This window comes from Hydra vulgaris, chromosome 04, assembly GCF_038396675.1.
Source record: "Hydra vulgaris chromosome 04, alternate assembly HydraT2T_AEP".
In the NCBI taxonomy this organism is placed as follows: domain Eukaryota; kingdom Metazoa; phylum Cnidaria; class Hydrozoa; order Anthoathecata; family Hydridae; genus Hydra; species Hydra vulgaris.
Genome location: NC_088923.1, coordinates 17,327,572 through 17,350,842, shown reverse-complemented (window position 1 = coordinate 17,350,842; position 23,271 = coordinate 17,327,572). Strand labels below are relative to the sequence as shown.

The 23,271-nt window shown below is 29.2% G+C and overlaps 2 protein-coding genes and 1 long non-coding RNA gene across 3 annotated transcripts; 1 reads left to right on the top strand and 2 right to left on the bottom strand.

The window, feature by feature from the left end:
• Positions 1 to 2,800: 2,800 nt before the first annotated feature.
• On the bottom strand, positions 2,801 to 5,063 carry LOC136079008 (uncharacterized). Its single transcript, XM_065794775.1, has 2 exons — positions 4,264 to 5,063; positions 2,801 to 4,189 (listed from the first exon to the last, which is right to left on the bottom strand). The coding sequence occupies exons 1-2, from the start codon at positions 4,403 to 4,405 to the stop codon at positions 3,702 to 3,704; spliced, it is 630 nt and encodes a 209-aa protein (XP_065650847.1). The 5' UTR covers positions 4,406 to 5,063; the 3' UTR covers positions 2,801 to 3,701.
• Positions 5,064 to 8,242: 3,179 nt separating this feature from the next.
• On the bottom strand, positions 8,243 to 9,670 carry LOC105849173 (uncharacterized). Its single transcript, XM_065794958.1, has one exon. It carries the CDS (start codon positions 9,668 to 9,670, stop codon positions 8,243 to 8,245), a length of 1,428 nt encoding a protein of 475 aa, XP_065651030.1.
• Positions 9,671 to 12,281: 2,611 nt separating this feature from the next.
• LOC136079612 (uncharacterized) lies at positions 12,282 to 17,272 on the top strand. Its single transcript, XR_010638080.1, has 3 exons — positions 12,282 to 15,187; positions 15,345 to 17,010; positions 17,129 to 17,272. It is a non-coding gene; the product is annotated as an uncharacterized LOC136079612 (long non-coding RNA).
• Positions 17,273 to 23,271: the final 5,999 nt, after the last annotated feature.

The following is a 23,271-nucleotide window of genomic DNA, read 5'->3' as shown; positions in this document are numbered from 1 at the left end:
CATTTTAAACGTAGTTTTGCAAGATTTGCGACGGGCAAATTGTACGGGATACCCGGCGGTCATACCCATATGAGCCCCAGAGAAAAAACTACGGTCAAAATCCAGCAGGTTCCCGATGGGCTTCCCAGTGTATCCAGTGTGTCAATGTGTCCCAGGACTTTATTACAAAAAAAGCCTTTTTATTACAGAAAAAACGTAAAGTACAACATTGCCAGAGATGTTGTCAATACCTGGGGCCTTATTCTTTTTGATTGATTTGATTGCTGTTTCTGGTTCATCTAAGTTTAGATCGCTGTCTGGTAATGAACTTTCAAAGTCATTAAAATAATTTTGATTTTTCTGAGCCTTTTATTTTTGATGCCACACTTTTGTAAAAAAAATGGCTTTATACCATGATCCAGGAAAATTCTTTGGGGGTATGATTGTACTATCATTGGTGGTTACTTGGGTATAAGTTCCTAAATCTATTTACACTACCTGTGGAAGAAAACTAACTTTCAAATTTTGCATAAAATCGCATTAAATACATAGTTGATAAGTAACTCAAAAAGTTAGTTTCAAGAATTTTTTTTCATTCCAAATACATAACAAAAATTATTACGCAGTAAATTCACTGGTAAATAACAATTTTCTTTAATTCTGACAAAGTAAAGTTTCAATTCTGATTGTTTTTTCTTGAGATAAACGTGATGCATTTTGAGATGCATATTAAACGTGATGCATATCTTTTTTTTGAGAAAAACATGATGCATATTGCATTCATGCATCTTTGCAGCCTGTATTCATCCTCTGGGTGGTTGTTTGGTCTTTTGTACCTTTGCCAATGGGTACTAAAAAGATGATGGAGTGCCTCAGTTGCTTGCTCTGAATAAATTCCCAAAGAGATATTGAAGCGTTGGATGAATTGTGGAACATGGTGGACAACATGAATCTTGAGAGTAATGGTGGTGCCCTGAAGTTGTAAATAGGAGACTCTGAATTGCTCAATTTTTTTAGCATAGCTGTCATCAAAGGCATTTCCAAAACAACCATGGACAACACCATTGAATTTTCTTAGAGTGTCAATAAAATAAACAGCTGGAAAGAAGGAGTGCTGCTGGACCAATATCTCCAAAGTTCTCATTTCCAGCCAGTTGTTTATCACAAAATGGCTGCTGTTAAATATGAAGTAATGCCAGCCATTTAGGAGCATGTATCCAAATCTTTGAGAGAGACTGTCTAAGATGATTTACGACTCCTAGCAACTGGTGAAGCTCCATGGATGGAAAAACATCAAGGATAAAGGATTCATCTTGATTGATGGTGGGTGCATGAACAGAAAATTTTTGAATGAACTTTATTTCTTGATGTTAGCACCAGTCACATTGAATGCCTGATAATCTCTTCTGATTAATTCAAAAGTTCTTTTTTTTTTGCAATCTCCGCCATCAAAACAACTTAAGTCGTTTTGATGGCGGATATTGCAAAAGTCTGAATCTTTTCCCATAATTCCAAAGATTACTTTTAGAAAACCTCCACCACCATTCACTCCCAGCTTCACAATGCAGTCATCAGAGAGGTTTCTTATTTCAAGAACTTGCTGAAAAAGAACTTTTAAGTCTTTGCAGTGAGCGATAAGTTTACCCATCTGATTTGTGTCCTTGTCGGTTGCAACTTTGATCCAAGTTGTGATAAAATGACTTTCTAGTTTTTTGCTCAAATTGTCCAAAATTTTTTTGACACATATTGTCCCTCATCTAAATTGATACCGTTTTATTGAGGAGCACATTGATGGTACTGTATTTCAAGTGCCTCACGAACTTTCTTATCAAACTTTTTAGCATCAACTTTTAGAGTTCTGCAACTATCCCAGTTAATTTGTTGTGTATAATGTCTCATGTGTGTGCCTAATGCAGATCTTTCTGTTTTATTTCCTATTGTACTGTTTTTGTTTTGTTGCATGCGTGTTTTTATTTGTATTTTTGTTTCACCTATATACTTTTTGCTACAATGACATTTAATAAGGTAGACTCCTGGGTGGCTGTTCATTTGTAGTTTGGATTTATTTCTCAATGTTAATATTGCCTCTAGGTTCAGATTTGATTTAAAGACCGTTTTATATCCTGCCTTCCTAAACACCTTACGTAATTTGGGAGACAATATTGGTACCCCCCAAGGTAAAGAAATCGTTGGATACGTACTGGTGATGCTTTCAATGTTTTTAGTAGTCACTATGATTTTTATGAGATTGGACTGTTTGTAGCCATTTTCAACAAATACTTGAATAAAGAATTTCAGTTCATTTTCTATGTTTCTGACTGCATACATTAAATGCTCTATGCACGGAACCCTTGAATTTTCCATTTAAAATTTGTCGGTCATAGTTTGATGTTGCCTTAACTTGAATGTTAGTAATTGCATTTTTTCTGCGTATTTTAAATTCATATTAACCATTTTTGTTATTTATTACGCATATGTCTAAAAAATACGTCAGAAAAAGATGTAACTATCCCATTGACATAAAATAGAACTACCGTTTTAAAAAAAAGTCTTCTAATGCAGGATATTTTATTCTATAAAAAAAGTGTTATAAAAGCAGTTATTTGTAATGCGCAAAATCATCAAATAACCGCTTCTTATTTAAATTGCTAACAATTTTTCTGTGATTTTCGACCACGTTAAAAACATCGTTTCGTACACCTTCATCCTAAAGAATAGAAATATTTCAATCATTAAAAACATTATATCAATTTTTTTTAAAATGTTTTGTTTTGTTTTTGTTGATTTTTTTTCTAATTTATTAATTAATTTTCTGGTATACCTTTGTAAGTATCTGAAGGTAATCGGAACACAGCTTGATTCTTCTCTCAGCTGCGTTGTTAGTTACCTTTAAAGTTTTGACAAATAGCTTCATCTTCAAATAGTTAATATTTTCGTCCCATTCCGATGAAGGGGTTTTGAGCCATTTTCCATCATCTTTTAAGTTGTGAAAAATCAACCAAGACTTTTTCCCAATATAAGAAAATATTTCAGAATTTTTTTTATTTAATGGAAGAGTTGTTTACCGCAATTGATACCAAGTGGTTTTCCATAATCTAACATTTTTTTTTCAATTCATTCTTTATCATGTAGAGAAAGTTTATTTGAAAATAAACTTAATACAGACACCTGTTCGGTTACATACCAAGAGTGTCTGTTTAAAACTTGTTGGGCTTTTTCAGCAGCCATACAGAAGTCTGGTATACTTTCAAGAGTTTCTAGGTTGTTAAATAACTCTATATCATTAATTGGTGCATCATTAGCTTTTGATGCTTCTAACCAAGCTTTAATGTAAATGGCTGAGCTAAAAGTCAAAAACATTGTTATGTTGCTTAAATCAGATTCCATTAATTCATCTTTAAAGATTGGCATCTTTGATGCGTACAGTAAATGCGCCATCCATCTGGCATGATGACTAGCACCACATATTTTCCATTTCTTGGGTTCTTTTCCACCTATTAGAAAAATTGCTAATTCTGCAGCTTCTTTATAATCGTCTCGTACGTGATGCTTAGATTATAATGCTTTCTCTAAAAAATTGCGAGTGTCGTTTCCTTTTTTTTTAAGAAAGGATTTTCAAGATTAAGGGTCCTATTTGAAATTTTGAGAGGAGTTTTTTCAGAGTTGAGCCATTCCTTTTTAAAAATTTTAAACTCTATATTATCATCGAATATTGTCTCCTTTTAAAATAAAGCATTACAAAATGATCCAAGAATCAGTTCTAAAACATGATGGCGACATGCAAGCCAGAGAAGCGTTTTCATAGATTTGGTTTCCTCAAGAAGAGTTGCCGCTCCGTTTCTCACTCCAGTATTACAAGCCGTTGTATCAAAAACTTGGGCAACAATATTTTTTTTAAGATCCCATTCTTCTAAATCTTCTAAAATTCCTCTGCAGATAGAAACTCCTGTACCAGACTGAATAGGTTTAATAGATAAAATTTTACCTTCCGGGCAATTTGGAGAACCTCTTACTAAAACAGTTAAATAGTCAAACTTTTTACCAGATAATTGCTTCATGAGTTTCCCATCCCAGTGAAGAGTTAAATAATCTGATTTAACTTTTGTTTTAAACTCTGAAATTATACTTCTTGACATAATTTGCCTACTATGCTTACGTGCTCTTCTAATTGTATTTATTGAAATGTCCACTTCTTTAGCTTTAACACTACCTAAAAATATATTTTAGAGTTTCTTATACTTATCAAAAATAAAATCAATTTAAAAACAAAAATAAAACAAAAACCTAGAACCAGGATTGCAGAAATATTCATCATTAGCTGTGCATTTGATAATTTAGATCTGTCAGCTGTTGCTGTTATCATTGGATGACAAATAAAGTTTCTTGGTAAAGTTAAGTTTATATCTTCTGACACAACATCTTCCATGATTTCGATAGATGGTTTTAAGTTATTTACTTTATGATTAATTTTAGAAGAGCTCTGAAAATCAGAGCGCTCAGACCCTCTATACCCAGCAACGAACCATTCTTCAGTTGAGTCACTACTATTATCAATGTTAAAATCAGTTTCATTGTTGAGTTTTTGTCTCTTTTCTTTATCAATTCTCGATTTTTATTTTTATTTTTTTTATTTTTTTATTTTTAAGCTCAATTTTAATAAATTATCTCTCCCACCTATTCCTCCAGTTTCAACTCCACATTTGAGAGCTGCAAACCAGGCAATATCTTCTTCTGCATCTTTACATGGTCTGGTTTTTTTAATACAATCTTTCCAATTTGGAGAACTGATATCAAAAATATCATCCATTGTTTTTTTGAATTCTTGAACAAGTAAATCTTTCTTTGAAAATTTTTTACATTTAGACTTTGCAAGCTTTCTCCATTTATCACGAAGGTTTAGAATACTTTCAACAATGTATTTTTCCTGCTTGCAAGGAATATCAGCTTTATCCCAAAATACTTTAGCAGTTTTTATTGTTAATTTAGCAGTTGACTTTAATATTGAAATATCGCTTTTAATATTTAATTCTTTTTTATATTTGGAAAACACTTGAAATGAATTGTTCATCATTTTTAAGTGATACCTTAACAAACATAAGCAGAAATTTAATTAAAGCACATTATTTTCATACATATAAAAAATAATATGAATTACATCAATTGAAATTAGAAAATATTTAAAAAATATATAAACCTAAAAAATTTGTAGACATTGCGAATAGTTGGCAGAGAACTGGTATTAATATCTTCAAGCTGGTATCCAACTAACCAAATTTCATCTGGTGATTTCAATGCTTTTGTGTATTTCTTTTTTACTGATTCCGCCAGATTGTTTTTTGTCGATTTATATTTCTTTTGTATAAGAGATGCCATTTTTAAAATGAATAAAGGCTTTTATGACTAATAGAAAAATCTTAACAATTAAACATGATTTTCTACTTTAAAACATATGCAAAAGTTAATAACTGTAGAATTAATTTATTTTTTATAACGATACTTCAATTAGTATTATAAATTTATTCAGTAACGACTATTTAAAAATTGTGAACTTTCTTACAAAAAAAATTTATATTATTATACATTATTAATATTTTAAATAGCGGTTATATCTGGTTTTAACAAATTGTTAAAATACAAACTCTGATATTGTTTAGTATAAAGTCTTTTTTCAGTATTTTAAGCATGTTTTTTTGAGAATAAAAAGTCATTGGATTGCGAAACAATTTTTGAATGAGGTAAAATTAAAAAAGCACGCGCGAAGTTTGTTTGTTTACATAAAAAACAATAGAAATACACCATTATTCATAAGTATTTAACCGAACAAATTAAAAAACGGAACAAATATAATGGAAGTTTTGTGTTTATGTCGTTGTTCAAATAATTCAGACTTTAGATGAAATTCGGCAGAACTTAGAGATATGCTGCGTAAACACTTTCAAAACAAAAAACGTTTCTTATTGTAAAAAGAACAATATTTGATGCAGACATAAGTAAAAGTGACACTTGAAAATTTTATGTGATACTGTAGCCTACCCTAATATATATATATATATATATATATATATATATATATATATATATATATATATATATATATATATATATATATATATATATACATATATTATATATACAGAGCCGTCCTGAAAAAATCCTAAAGGGATGGAGGGGGGGGGTTGATGTATCTGCTTTATGTAGACACTAGATAGTCGGTATTGTGTACGTCAAAAGATGGTCTTGTATTGTGTGTTATTGCTTATATACTAATGTTAATGCTATAAGTCTCGGTTCAATCCCAATAACAAAAATAATGGTATGGTATCGAATGGTCGCATAGTCTAAATTAGAAAAAGAAAGAGTTAAAATGTGACCTTTTGAATTTATTATTAAAAAATGCGAGTAAGATTGCTTTTTAGAGGTTTAGTTAATAACGTTAAGTTAATGATGTTATAAGAAGCATAATGAATGATGGTTAGTTTACATTAGTTGTTAAATGTTAAACACAGAACTTAAGCAGCGATACCACACAATTAATAACTTAAGCAGCGATACCACACAATTAATTAATTAATGTTGCGATACTGTTTGAAACATTAAATGATAAATATGATGTGATACGATACCACATAATCCTTGAGAATTTCTACTATGATATATAAGTCAATTATATAGGGAAAAGTGGGTAGACGCGGGACGCGGGAGAATTCGGACATCTCTAAAATTACAATTAGGACAGGTCTCCAATCAACGTTATCTAATACAACCAACGAGATTTTCCCTATCTTATTTAGCAAACATCACTTTGCTATACTGCGTGTGGTAAAAACCACTTTTTTGATAAGATTTGTTGAGAGGTGAAGTAGGACAAAGAAAATTAATCAATCTCCGACTTCTACACTTTTTGTGTAAATATTTTATCGAAATCTCTTAAATATTTAGATGAGGGTTACGTGGTTTACAAATTTAATAGTTTTTAATTAATAATTTTTGTTAATATCTTGTTAATTACACACTTGTCCTATTTCACTTCCTAGCTGTCCCATCTGACTCCAGTAGCACAGCTCCTCTAATATTAAAAATGACATATTATAAAGTTTATATTGTAAAGTAAACATTTTTCAGTGTAAATTTGGATCATCCAGCAGCATTGAGATTTCGTGGTTGATATTTATTGCTCAGTGTATCCTGGTGCTCTTCTTTTTTTTGGCAGAATATTCCTAATTTTTTAATATTTTGAAGGCTGCATACACTTAATCCTTTCTGCAGCATCTTGTTGACTTATTGAATCATTGTTGTTGAAAGCACCGCGTAGCAAACGATGTCCCTTCTTGTTCATTATTTTGCTGGTCTTCTACTACCACTTTTACGATTAGTAGCTGAGGATGCAAAGATACGGGAAATAGTTGAAGCTGGAACATTTTTGATTTTAAAATGGTTCTTAGTAAACTTTTTTAACGAGATTTTCGTGCATTTGGTAGAACTTTACAGTGCGCTCACGTAGTACGTTTTATTTTGACAGCATTTTAAACACAACTGAATTAGCTGATGCAAAACAAAACATATGATAAATTTATATACAAAGGAGTATAGTTTCACATAGGCGTACTCTTCTTTATTTAATTTTTGTGGTTTGGTATGAGAGGATTATTCTTATTTTTTAGTTATCACCCGTTAATTAGGCAGTTTTTTACTTCTACTCTCACCAATATTACTTTTCTCACTAAATTCGAACCTTAGGGTCTAAAGTTTACCGCTCTAACTACTACGCCAAGACTGTTATCTTTAATCCGATGGAATTATTTTTTAGGTTTAGTACTTCTGATTAAAAATATTGCATGGCGCATTATCATAAATACAACTATTTTTTTAACTTTTTTTCCTTAAACACAGACGCCAACATTTTTATGCAATATAACAATTTGAAGAAAAAAATCCCATTTGCGCTGATTAGGAGGATTACCCCATCACGCCACTTCTATTTCAAGATAACCTCACTATTACATTTTCCCAACATATTTATTTAGTATTTATTAGAAAAAAGTATTGCTTTATATAAACAATTTAATTCATTGGATATAAACGAAATATACAAATATATAAACAATTTAATTCATTGGATATAAACGAAATTTTAAAAATAATGTGTTCAAGGCATGTGTTACTCCTTTTTTTTTATTTATTTTAAAAATGTGTTCAAGGCATGTGTTACTCTTTTTTATTAACAAACAAAGCTACTGATCTCGCTATTTTTTATATTCGTCTATCACAACAATAGTTTGGGATTAGTTATATGTTTCTTTCTTAAAATAAACAGGATTCCAATAGTTATCAAAATGACAGCATACAGTGTTCCAAATACTTCAATATAATCAAAGATAAAGGCTGAAAAACTAAAAGCTAGAAGTGCTCCCATGCTATGAACAGAAGATCGAATGCTGTCAACAAATGCCAAAATATTTGAGTTGACCATTTTGGCTAGTGTACTTATAAAAAATACATAAATCACTATAGGTGTACCTGCAAAACTAACCATGTAAACGATGCATAAAATGATATTCAAACACTTGCTATCTGGAAAATGTGAAAGAATAATAAAACTTACGCTGACCGTGGAAAACCCAACTAAGCTAAGAATAAATAATATGATCAGCTTCTTATCAGACAACCGTCCCCATATAAATATTAACAACATAAAAACACAGATTCCATTCACACCTAAAAAGCATATGTTCGTTTCTACCATCGAAAGATGCATTTTCTCAATAATTAGTAATGGTAGCCATATGTCTACGTTAATAAAATAAAAAGATAGAAAAAAATTTGAAAACAAAATAAGTGCTGAATCAAAGTTCGCAAACAATGTTTTTAAAATTGTTATTACAGAATGCTGTTTTGAATATACTGGTAGAACTACAGTTGCTTCGGTTACGGTCATTTTTTTGCTTGAACTACTTTTTCGCACTAAAGGTATTTTTTTGTCGTCTATAATGTTATTAAATTCATAAACTTCATTAACTACATTTGTTATGAAATCGTTTTCAGTAAAATCTTTATAATCAAACTCTTTCGACAAATCATGCACCATTATTATGGTAACAATTTCCATTGCGAAACATAAAAAACCCAAAAAGAGTCCGGGGAAATTTACGTTTTTCAAATGCCAGCCACCTATATAAAAATCGATATCTTTAAAAAAAAAGTTTATTCCTGGTCCAAGCATATAACCAAAATTAAGCATAACTGATAAAACTGATAGTTTTGCACTTGTTTCATGCCCTAAGTAACTTCGAATCGTTTCACTATAAATTATAGATTTTAACGCTCCACCAAAGCCAGCTATGACTCTTCCTCCTATTAAAAAAAAAGGAGAAAAATGAAGAGTGTATAACACATTTCCAGTAAGCATCAACATGTTACATATTAAAGATGACCTATTGATATCTCGAGTCCTATCGGCCCATCTTCCAATAAACGGTGTTAGTATTGAACATGCAAGCATGTATGACAAGGACACAAGACCATAATACAGTTTAGGTGAGCTAGTATTTATCATTTCTTTGATATACAACCATAATGTTATAATGGTAAGACTGTATTCCATTCCGATAACAACCATTTGAATTGAAAAAGCAATAAACGTGTATTTTCTTTTTTGTAACCATTTTTCGTGCTGTATTGTGTTTAAATTCATTTTCTAAAAAATTAAAAAATTATGACATCAAAGTTTGACAATAATTGGTCGCGCCAGGATAAACAACTTCTTTAATAAAAGAATAAAAATTATTATTCAACTTTGATTTGTTTGTCTTAATAGGTGACTTGTTTGTCTTAATAGGCCGGGTGAACAAAATAACTTTATAAGAGTTTACAACAAATACATTAAAAAACTTTTGATGATAATTTCTAGCAATATTGAATAGTTTTTTGATATAAAAGATTGAGCACTTTGTTGCTAATAATACGCAAAGGCTAAATGGAGTCATCACAAAAAACTTGTAATTCTTTTTTTTTTTTTTCAATTTTTCTGTTTATAAGGCTGGGCGAATAAAAAAGCAATTGCTTTTACTCAGCGTTTTTGGAGTATTTGTTTAGCTTTACGTGAATAAAAGGTTGACCAATATTACTGAAGTTTCTTATTCACGCAAAGCTGACCAGTTACTGAGTAAAAACAATTTCTTTTTTTATTCGCCTAGCCTAATGAACAAACAAAATTGAAAAAAAAAAAACGAAATTAAAAGTTTTATGTGATGTCATTAAGCATTTGCATATTATTAGCAACAAAGTGCTCAATCTTTTATATCAAAAAACTATTCAATATTGTTAGAAATTATCATCAAAAGTTTTTTAATGTATTTGTTGTAAACTCTTATAAAGTTATTTGTTTGACTAGGTTGACAATTAAAATATACCACATACTAATCTAAGCAAATTCAAGACCAAAACAAGATAAAAATGAGTTATTTTGAGAAAACTTAAGTTCATCTTTATATATCACATTCCAATATAAATTTGCATGCTGTATAAAAAATACAGTTTACTCCTTATTTGTTAAACACAAAAGTATTCCTATAACACCATCATTGCATTTAATAACTGCAGAAGCTGCAGAAAGTTTTTAAAATATGGTGTCTAACTAACTAAAAAAAAAGCTCTCAACACAAACTCATTCCAGGCACTTTGTCCAAACCAGATTATTCAGAAAGTCATTAACGTTTTGAATTTCAACATGCAGGTATTTTTAAAAAAGTTCATCCCAATTAAGATCTTCAACAGAAAATAGTAGTTTAATCTTCAAAAGAATTGTTTAATCTTCAAAAGAAAATAATTGTTTAAAGTATCCGAGTCTGCAATTTCAATATTAAAATGAACTTTAGATGTTTTAGCTGCAATATTGTTGCTATAAAATTTATACTAGAAGTTTAGCTGTATGAAGGCTATACTAATGCCATTTTTAAAATGCAATAGCATTCTTTATAAAATTTGTTAATATTTTCTGTTTTTCAATTCCATTACAGTTTTATAAAGTTATCAACACTTTGAAACTTTGAAATTTAGATAAAATAAACCGTAAATTATATTTAAAATAAGCTCGAGTCTTCAGCGGCTGAAAATTCAGCCTCTCTAAACGTTAATAAATTGCTTCTGCGGCTGAAAATTAACGCATGCGCAAATTTCACACTTTCTACTGTTTGTTTTGATTTCAAGTTTTGATTTTTGTCGAGCGACATTTAAACTTGTGACTTGATTAGTGACGAAGTCAAAAAAAAAATGTGTTACAAGTTCTGTCAACAAAAAAGATTGTAAGAATTTGAATTAAAGAATGAATTAATTATAATTTAGCTAACTACAAGAAGCAGTTTTTTATGTTAGCAGTATTAATGGATTTAATCAACTGAAATTATTTAAAAGTTGTAAAAAAACTAGTTTTTTTACAAATTGGAATCAATTCTAAAACATAAAAATGCTTGATCGTAATCACTCATAAATATAAAAGGATGGAAAACCATAATAGCACACTTGTTTGGCACATTACTAGCCTTTAGAACCTTATTAAAATTTTATAAAATTATGAAAAAAAAATTTTCAATTTATGTAAACTACAAATACTTTTAAATGAAAAGTGTTTTATTGAATTGACACAACACAAAACTTGTCTTTCTGATCTATAGAGCATTATATACAAATGTTTTTATGAATAACATCTTTATGATTCTGCAAAAGGTATAGAAAAATTCTTAAAAATTTTTCATTTATATAAATAGTAAATCCAATAACTGAAGAAGTAAAGAAACCTGATTTAGGTACTGTATTAACATATTTTAAACATTATACAATGGTGTTTTTTATAAATAATATATTTATAATAATTTTATATTATGATATCTATAATACAAAATTAACTTTATATAAACAGTAAACCAAAGGTTTACTATTTATATAAAGTTGTTGTGAATTGACCTATCTTAAGTACGTCTTTTATTACTTTTAAACATTAAACAATTGAGTCTTTGTAAATAAAATTTTTGATTTAAAAGGTATAGAATAAATATTAAAACATTTTAATATAAATAGTAAATCAAATAATTGAGGAAGTAAAGAAACCTGACTCACATACTGTTTTAATTAATTTTAAACAATATTCAATAATGTTTTTGTAAATAATATATGTATGATAAATTAAAAAAACAATTTATATTTATTTAAAGTTTAAATTTATTTAAAGAAAAGAAACCTGCCTCAGGTATGTCTTTTTATTTGTTGTAAACATTAAACAATGACACTTTTATGAATAACACAAATTTTTTATCACAAAAATTTATGGTATATTTATTACAAGTTTATTTCATATAAATAGTAAATCCAGTAATTAAAGAACTAAAGAAATCTGACTAAGATATTTTTTTAAACCTGATTTAAACATTATACAATAAATTTTTTAAGAATCATATAATTATAAAAAACTTTTTCATTTTATATAAAGTTTCAACTTTATATAAATTGTAAACCAAACAGTTGAGAAAGTGAAGTAACCTGATAAAACCTGAACCTGAAAAAGATGACGTTAAGCCTGTTTATATGAGAAGATTAAAATCAAAAGTTGTGAGTAGGCCTGACCCTATTCTTGTTGAACTTTCTGATTTAAGTATCAGACATCCCGTTCTGTTGGCTGCAAAAAAATTTGACAAATGGACTTTATATTAAGGAGGGAGAGACCCTTTCGACATGGCATATGTGGGAATCAAGTACCAAGATTTAAAAAGTCTTTCTAATCAAGCACAATCCCAAAACAGTTCAGTGTTTTGGTGTTAGCAAAACTTGGTTTAAAAATTTTTCGGTTGTTAACATAAATGAATATAATCTTTACAGCAAAGACCGATGTGATGGTAGAAGTGGAGATGGTGTATGTCTTTATGTTGATAATTCGATTGATTCATATGAAATCAGTGAAATTAGGTTACTTTGGTTCATGCAAAATTGAATAAGTATGGATTGTCGTGTATTTTGGTAAAGAAAAGCCTAATTTGTTGTCTGTATAGGCTGAGTGATTTTATTGATATGGTTGATTTTGATTTAGTTTTTCAAGAAGGAATTGATAAGAGAGGATTTAAAGATGTTTTGATAATCGGAGATTTAAATTTTCTGTCAATCTGTTGGTCTAATGGTAGTGCATCTTCAATCAAAAACAAAAATGACATTGAGCAAAAATTCATAAATCTGTCAAACGAAGCCTTTTTATATCAACATGTAAATATCCCTACATTCCAAATGTTAAATGAATTCGCATCAATTATGTTAGCTGTAATTTTTCCAACTGAATCTGGCAACATGTTTGCAGTAGAAACAAAATTCGTGCTAGGAAATATTGACAAGGGGCATATGATTATCTTTTTTTGATTGCTATTTAAAAAACAAAGTAAGTACTTTCAAAAGACAGATTTGTAAATTCTTTTACAAAAAAGTAAAATTTGATAAAATATCACAATTCATTTTAAATGTTGACTGGGTCAATTTATTTGAGAATAAACAGGTCCAGGAGATGTATGAGTTTATTTATTATACCATCGTATAATAAATAAACAAGTAATTTATTCATTCATTATTTTATTCGCTGATTTTCACTTCTTAATAATAAAGCAACTCTGTGGATAAAGAATTAAAAGATCTTATCAGAAAAAAAGAATCTATGTTATACAAACTGTGCTGGTAAATTAAAAGATGTGAATTTGGGCAATGACTACAAAAATTTATGTCGTCTTGTAAAATCAGAAGTGACAAATGCCCATCTAGCTAACTAAAGAGATTTAGTTTTGAAATCAACGAAAAATCCCAAATTGTTCGCTAAATACATTAACAATCAGTTAAATGTAAAAGAGTCAATAAAGACTTTGAGAAAACCTGATGGAGAATTATTTCAAGATCAATTAGAAATTTCAAATATTTTAACTAAATTTTTTGTAATTGAAGACCAAGGTGAACTACCATTCTTTAAATCAAGAGTACAAAATTGCACTAGCAGATTTACAGATCTTTATCCTGAGGAAATAACATACAATAAAGTTTTAAATCAACTTCAAAAACTTGATTAAAACAAAGCATGTGGTCCAGACAATCTTCATCCGGCAGTACTCAAAAATTCATCAAATGCTTTTGCTCTACCACTTACATTAAATTTTAGGGAATCTTTAGTTACTAGTCAACTGCCGATTCAATTTAGATCTGCAAACCTAACTCCACTTTACAGAAAAGGCTATAAAACTGTAGCGGTAAATTATTGTCCAGTTTCTCTCACTTCAGTTCCATGTAAGATACTAAAACAATAGTCCGAAGTAAATTTAAAAAAATATTTTTATGGTAACAATTTGTTGGCACAACAGCAACATGGGTTTGTGAAAAAAAAGTCATGTACAATGCATAGAAAATGGTTTAAAAAAAGATACTGTTGCGCATAAAAGACTGATATTAAAGTTAAAAGCATATGGAATCACTGGTCTTGTTTTGAAATGGATTGAATCATTCTTAACAAATAGTCAACAAATCATAGTTAAAGGTGAAATTTTATCTAGCTGGGTCGACATCTAAAGTGGTGTACCGCAACGTTCAGCTATTGATCCTTTCCTTTTTGTTATTTATATTAACGACTTACCTATGATAATGAAAAACATTACAAACTTATATGCAGATGATATTAAGATTTTAGCAAGTGTGGATTCTGATCTGTGTGTGAGAGAAATTCAAAATGACTTAGATAGAGCCTTAAAATGGACCGAAGATTGGCTATTAGGATTTAACGTAAATAAATGTATTGTTATGCATTATGGTTCAAGTTACAAAAAGAGTCCCCCTTTTATTAATGGTGTTCAACTGCTGGAATCAAAATCAGAAAGAGATCTTGGTATTATTTTTAATATAAATCTTAAACAGAAGGAACAAGTCACCATGGCTGTCGGTAAAGCAAATCAGATGCTAGGTTGTGTAAAAAAATCATTTGCAAGATTTGACTGCAAACTTTTACATTTTCTTTATTTTACATTCATTTGTCCTCTTTTAGAGTTTGCTATTCCAGTTTTGTCTCTGTATCAGAAGGAGATTGTGATGCTATTGAAAGAGTGCAACATAGAGCAACAAAACTTGTACCTTCAATAAGTAACCTTACATATAAAGATTGACTTGTTTCTTAAGACTTAACCACTCCAAATAAGAAAAAGAGGTAACTTGATTGAATTATCTAAATTTGTTCATGGCATTTAAAATATAGAAATCAACAAAAGTGTTTAATTTGTAAATGACAACTTGAAAGGTAACTGTTTTAGATATTACAAATAATTTGCCAGACTTCCTTAAAGAGTATATTTCTTTTTCATTAGAATTGGGAATCTGTGGAACTCGCTTCCTAATAAAGTTGTATCAGCACAATCAGTTGATAATGTTTAAGTCGTTCTTGATTGCTGGTTGAGAAATAATCAAGCATAACAGCTGTCATGAAAACATACTCACTGGCTTTGCCAGCACAGCAAAATCTACTACTAACCTCACTTGTGTATGTCTTTTTATTTATTTTAAACATTAAACAATGAGGTCTTTGTGAAAAACATCTTAATGATTTTTAAAAATTTATGGTATATTTATTACAAGTTATTTAATATAAATAGTAAATCCAATAGTTGAAGAAGTAAAGAAACTAGACTCAGGTAATTTTTCAAATTATTTTAAATATTATGCAATAAAGGATCCATAAATGACAAATTGTAAAAATATTGGAATAGATGTTATGAGTTTATTTTTATATAAAACAGTTATTCAATAGGTGAGTAAGAGAAGAAACCTGACTTGTGTATGTATATTTTTATTTCTTTTAAACAATGAGGTTTTTGTGAAAAACATATGATTTTATTTCTTATAGTTTTAAAATTTAGTTATGATAAAATATACCATTAAAAACTGATGTCTTTACTGATATATGATGTCTGATGAATTCCTAACTTAGATGTCTTTTTAGTTGGTTTTCGATGTTATAGTTAAAATGAATTGATTAAAAAGAATATCTTTTAGTACTAAGAAATTTCTTAGCACTAAAAAATATTCTTCTTAACGCATACAAGTCAGATAAAGTATTGTTAAAGTATGTTTGATAAAGTATCTTGACTTTAAGTGTCAGCATACATGCTACATATGGCATTTATTTTTCTATACCTTTTCTTTTTTCATTTTCCTCTTTATTTTGAATTTTTATAGCCATGCGTTTAAATAACCCCACCTCCATTTCTTCATGATATTGCGTGTTATGTGCTAAAGATTTTGACCAATCATCAGTTTGTTATGTACACCAGTTGGTTTTTTAGAGAAGGAATCTGTTGTCCTGTTTTTGGAAATTTTTGACAGTTCAAAAACAAAATGTGACATTATGAGCTTTATGTATGCATCAAAAAAGATATGCTCAAAAATTATTCCAAGTCAAAGTCAGGAACATTTTCTGAAAATGTCTTTGAAAATAACTTGATGTGTTATACGAACTGAATTAAGAATTAAGAAACTAACTAGTATCTTCAGGCAATAGCCAATAATTTAAAATAGTATCCAAAAGCCAATTATTTAAAAACTGGATTATTTCGATTACCTTTAAATCGATCTGCTTTTAACACTAGGATTGTTATCTTTGACCATATAGATATCAGACACGTACTGAAGTCCTTAACCTGGTGCAACATAAAACTTTATAACTTACATATTTAAAACTTACTATTAATGTTGTTATTTTGTTTCACTAATTTTTAGCAAGCCGTTTTCTATAAAGACCATATAGCTCTAAAATTTCTAGTTATTATTACATTAGATCATTTTATTACTACTAGTTTTATTATTAGCGAATTTGTTAATAAATTTGAATATTTCAAAGCATGACTAAAATTTTGATATTCTTTTTTAACAAGTTGAACAACATAACTGATGGCGATCATTTAATTAAAGAAATTGAAAATTAAAAAAAACAAACTCCAACTTATGTCTAAAGTCAACTCAAGACAAAGAAATCAAGTAAGTATAACATTATTAATAAAGTTTTAATTAGTTTTAAAGTCTTTTTATATTTCAAACTAATTAACTTGATTGTACTAAATTAGTTACACGTAATAAATCTTTTTTTTTATGTTAGAAAAATAGAAACAAAGATAATTCGAAAACGATCAAAATAAAGGAATCAATAATAAAAGTGGATAAAATGAAGAATGAATAATGCAAGTCATAAACATAAAAACGATAAACATCTCTTTAACAAAAATTATTGTTTAATATTTTGATGCACTAAACAAATATATTTGTATTTAAATTAATTGTGTTTTGCTCTTCATATTGGTATGATTAAATTTTTCATTAGTTTTTATGGTACGTTAAGTAAAATGTCTCCAAGCTATCTTAACGCATTTCATAGAGTAGACACATTAACTGTGTCTACTCTATTGTTAATTGCAATTTGCAATTAAGTTCTGATGCAAAATAATTTTAAACATTTTTGCATCATAGAAGTAAATTTTTTTTTTCAGATTCTTTAAAAAGTCCTTGGCCTGATCAATACTATGCAGACTGCATAGTATTGACAGCATAATGCAGTAAGTACCTTAGTTTTTTGGTTTTATATGAGCATAACCGTATTTCCAAAACGGATTGAAAATAAAAAACAAATTTAAGGTTAATTTGAACACTATATAATGTTTTTACTTCTTAGGTTTGCCTAGAATCTAGTTTTGATATACGAATCTTTCTTTTTTTTATGTGTGTTTATAAGAAAAACTGGGGAAAAAAGTTTAAACATTAAGAAATTAATATTTTCCAATAAATACGTTTTAAATTCGTCTGAAAACACATCTCAAAGATATCTTTGAAATAACATCCTAAAAAGACGTCGTTTGGCATTGTCATATAGCATAAGGTATTTTGATCACGTCAAATAAAAGATATCTTTATAACATAATAAACTTAGTTAAAAACGCCAAGACGTGGTTTTCGGACGTTAATTAGACGTCTTTAATAATTTATTTTATAAAATAAATTATAACTAAATTTAGTAATTTATTAATTTTAAACAGCAGTGGTGAAGTAGTTAGAGCTCTGACCCATAAAAAGATTCGAGGTTCAATGCCGATTCAGCCCATTAATCGACATAGGTTAGGAAAGAGGCGTAAACTTCCTAAATAAATGCTACTCTGCGGTGCACTGTGATAAGACCCCAACGGTCTTATCTCAGTTTTAAAGGTGCTTAGAGCACCTTTAAAAAAGTAAGCCAGTTTTAATTAGAAAGCAATTAAATATTATTTATGGTTTAGTAAGTAAGGCTAGTTCAATACATTTAGAAATAAGTATTAAAAGAAATATTTATGTGTATGCTATATGTTGCTAATATGTTTTGCCTGTATTTTTATTTTATCTATATTTAAATATCGCTCTAGTTTCTTTAGTTTTTAATCGCTGTTATTTTCAATGTTAATTATTCATTAAGACCGTACCAAATATTAACTCGAATTTTTATGCGCCGCAATACACTGCCCTATATTGAGTACGCCATAAGTATTTTGATGTTGATTATGATTTCTTAATTTGTGTATGTGTAAGAGTCCAATTAAAAATAAAAACAAACTTACACATTGGTCAAATAATAAACAGTTTTTCGAATAAATCGCAAAATCTACTTTTCTGATTTTAAGGTTTCCTATACAATCGAAGTCAACATCCATTTTTTCTAAATAACGCATTATCATTTATGAATAATTTATCTTTTGTAACTTTTTTTTTCTTGCACTCTTATAATATAAATATAAGTCATAGAGTAAATATGATTAAATTAATACACTCGAAATAAATATAATAATACGTTGCATAAATATAAATAAAAGACTATGGTATTTCTTTTTAGTACTACTAGATCGGCTCTCGAGTTAGCAAATTTTTAAGGGTAATATAAAGTTAATTTTTGATTACTGTAACAAAGTTATAATTTTCTTATACTTTGCTATGTTTTTTATAACATAGATAGCGAATAATTGTCACCAAGAATTGTTGCTTCTACTTAAGCTATTTGCGACACCATGCACAACAGTAGTTATTTTTACATTGCTCTTTATTCGTTAACAAACAGGAAGTATGAAACCAACGACCACAATCATTACTGCAATCAATCCAATCAATTAATGAAGCATTTATCGGTGGCTCGTCAGCTCCACATAAAAAGCAAATGTTGTAATTTATGTTTTTGTGTTGTTTTAAATTTTTTTTTTCAGGAATATTTTTAGATTTTTTTATTTGATTTGTCTTTTCTAAAGTTTGGTCATATCTGCGTTTGATTTTAAAAGGCCTTGCACGTGTTAAAGCTGGTCGTCCACGGGGCTTAGGAATTTGTTGAAAAACCACTTGACTTAAAGATATTGATTGGTTGGCATTGTTGTAGCTACTCCCACATGCCTGATCGTCTGGTTTTGACGTTGGTTGATTATGGCCTGCAAGAGGTGGTGAAATAATTTCGTTAGGTGATGCTAACTGCGATACCAGGTTTTCTTCTAATATAATTGGTGATTGTTGTAAATCTTCAACAGGTAGTTGTAAATTTGCAACAATATCTAGTGATGTTTGCGCTGGAAGTGCAACAATGAGTGTAGGTTGCGTTTGTGGTTGCAGTTCATGTATAAGAGTTTGCAGACCAACATTTAAAGCTGTTACGTTTTGACACTACCAATAATTTCATTTTTTCAATAGCAGCAATATTTCCAGTAAAAGCTGCACTTGGTTGATCTGCAATAAGAGATGCTAAATCCTTAAGAACAACCATTGCGTTATTAAATCTTTCCATTCGAGTTGTTTTAGGCATTTCAAATATTGCTTGTGTCACTATACTAGAGGCAGAAGAAACAAACGTACTGGTACAAGATTCGGTGAAAACACTCGGCAAAAACTCTCTATTCCACCTATAAAAATATGCGCAGAATAGGAATGTTTGATTAATATTAAAATATAAAATTATAGCTTATAATATTGTTTTTTAATACGTCTTTATATTACCAACAAATTTTAAATAAATCAAACTAAAAATAATAGGAAAAGTAAAAACTATTACAAGCTATGCATACCTGGATGAAACAGAAAGTGGTTGATATAAAGGTTCGTTGTTAAATTTCCATAAAGCAAAGAGATGTCGGCATGGAACTCCCATTTGTGTTGGCATGCCACATGAACATTTTAAACCTTCTATAGTGTAAAATGTTTGGGAATTTTTATTATTCACCGACCACTTGTTGTTGGTTTTAACAACATTATAATCTTTTGAATGCAGAAGTTCTATCTCTTTAGAAATTATTCCTGCAGCGTAGTCTGTACAGAGTTTGTAGTATTCGGAAACGTTTGGTTGAATGACTATAGGTGTTTTCATAATCATTTCAAATTGGCGATGATGAGTTTCAAACGAGCGAACTTCCACTATTGTCAACAAATTTTTTATCAAACCATGTAATGGTAACTGAGCATATCCTAAAACACGTTTCAGCGCGCTATGAAACCTTTCAATTCTGTTATTTGTTTTGTTTCCAAGATGCATTATGTTTGATTCACCAAATGACGTAATGTTTTTTTTAAAAGGAACCCAATTTTGTAAAATATAGTCGTGGAAATTAATCGATAAATGTTTAATTTTATAAATTTCGTTATCAAAGTCATTTGATGTTTTTGAATTGAGCAAAATTTCAAAGTGGTCCATACAAACTCCTTTATTGTGTACTTTATTTAAACCGCAAAGAAATTTATCAGCAGCCTTTAAGATATGGAAGTAACAAATCTTAATATGAATATTTGGAAAAATTGTCTTAATAGCGTTAATTTCGGCTAAATCTTTATCGACGATAAAACATTGAACCCCAGATATATTGTTGAGTTCAGAAAATATTTGAAGAAATTTTTCTATATGAGATTGGTCTTCTTTAGCAAGAATACCAAATCCAACTGGTTGTCCCAATCCAGTTGGATTTGGTAATCAGTTTTTGCTTCCTATTATACAAATCTTTTACACGTACATGAGAGCCTTCTTGGTGTAATACATTAGATACAAGTGTCGGATTGGCATGCATTAGAAGCAAGTTATCAATTTCAGCTTGCCGTTCAGGTACTGGTTTGCGATAATCGTGGTATAGGTGATATAACTCAGAAGATACTTCGTGATTACTGTGCAATAAATCAGCTCTTGTAACAACAAACTTTTTAAGAAGCCGATTATACGTTACTGTTATTTTAAACAAACATCCTTTTGCAAAGACGTGTTGAATTTTCCTTTTCTCTTTTCCTCTAGTTTTAAATCACCAAAGTGTTTACATTGCCAATTAAGTTGCCAATATTTAATTTCCTCCGGCAACTGACTGTCTATTGCAACCTGTAAAAAAATGATAATTAAATTTTGGGACATTTTATTAAAAACTATACTGTTATACTTCATAATGAAATTGAGCCTTGTTTTGGGCCCGAAGTAACATAATAATAATCACAACCCGAAATAATCACAAACAACTTAATATAAATATCTAAATATATTATAAAGTAACCCTAACTTAACTTGTTCTGTAATATAATAAGTATACTAAAACTGCTAAAAACCGCTTTGGCATACAAATGAAAAGTTTCTCAAACATAAAAGCATCAAAATGTTTTACTTTTAATATTAATTTTTTTTTCGAATGGTTATTATCTAGGCGCTTTGGTGCAGAACAGCTTCTCCCATAAAACATAATCTTGCGTAGTTTAAACTGTAATGTTATTGGTGGTATATGCTCTTTAAATTTAAGTTTACTTTTTGAGTTTTGTGTTTGACTTTAGCGGATGATGTTGGGGATCAGTATGGTCTCCAAAAATGCAGTAATAGCGGGTGCAATGGGGGCTTGACCTCATTTGGCTTTATCTAATAATGTTGGCAACTAGTATGGTCTACAGTGACACTGGAATAACGAGTGCAGTGGTTGCTTTGCACTATTTGCCTTGCAGAGATGCTGGAATGAAGGAATTTTTGTGAGGCAAGATGTCTCGTACTCTAACTATCAATAAGTAAAATAGGTGCAAATAAAGCATTGTTCAAAAGTTGTAAAATGCTTTGTGTGTCAATTCAAAAAAAAGAAAATAATTATCTTAAAACAAGGTAATTTATTTTAAAAACTTGTTGTAAAACATTTGAGTGACATTATTTATTTATTGATAAATAAAAAGAATTTAGCCAACCTAAAATAGGAAGAAAAAAAAAAGATTCTTTTTGGATGGATGTATATTTAACATTTATCACTTTTTAATTTTAATGTTCGAAGGTAATTAAAATATTTAGAAATTTTAGATAAAAAAGTCATTATTTATATTTTGGCAAAAAATGAATTTTGACAATTTTTTCGATGATTAACATAAAGGGATCTACTATAACCATACTATAACCATAATAACGTTGGCTCAGTGCAAAAAGATTTTAACTGACATATAGCGAAACGTTGTTTCGCCAAAATTTTTTGCAAATATCAAAAATTTTTTGATTCGCATCGATTTATGCAAGACATTATGTATTTATTGACAATTAAAAAGAACTCGACTTTCAAACCGTGTTTTTTTCCGTTGCGAAAAAATGTCAGTTAAGTTACAACCTTTTTGTTCGAAGACCTCAAAATGGGGTAGTAAAGCGCTTGCCTCCTACTCAAAAGATTTCCGACCTATGCCATTTATCGTATGCCATTGGAAGTAATGAGCTTCATTTGTTTCTCTATGCTATAATTAAGTTTGAGAAAGTTTGGAGATGGAAGTTGAGATATAGTGGCACTAAAAAAAAAAAGAATGACCTTGTAGCAGTATACCGATGAAAAACGTTTTTACGTACTTTTTCATTGCTTACATTTTTAGTAATTTTAACATCCGTACTTTCAATAAAATTGTAAAGCTGTTCTTGTATATTACACTTTTATATGCAACACTAGTCTCGTTTTACGAATGTAATAACTACTCGGCGCTAATCCATTGTCTGTGTCAAATGTGTCAAACCATCCCGCCTTTATTGCATTTATTTTGATGGCATTCTTGTGTAAAAAAAAGTAAAACAAGCCGAAGGGTTCTACTTTGGTTATAAATCAATTTGAAATAAAGTATTATTTTAATTCTTTTTAAAAAAAAAAAAAGAAAAGCAAGAACTTTTATTAAAAATTGTGGTAGAGAAAAGAAATCTGTGAATAGAACTTTTACAAATGAAAACTTATGAAAGGTCACTTAAGCTTTGAACATTTATTTATCACGCATAAATAA

Bases quoted from the DNA above. Each gene is read 5' to 3' on its own strand.
- LOC136079008 (XM_065794775.1), bottom strand. From the start codon at position 4,405: ATGGAAGATGTTGTGTCAGAAGATATAAACTTAACTTTACCAAGAAAC. The intron at 4,190-4,263 runs GTTTTTGTTTTA...ATATATTTTTAG, and splicing joins TTCTGCAATCCTGGTTCTAG to GTAGTGTTAAAGCTAAAGAA.
- LOC105849173 (XM_065794958.1), bottom strand. From the start codon at position 9,670: ATGAATTTAAACACAATACAGCACGAAAAATGGTTACAAAAAAGAAAA.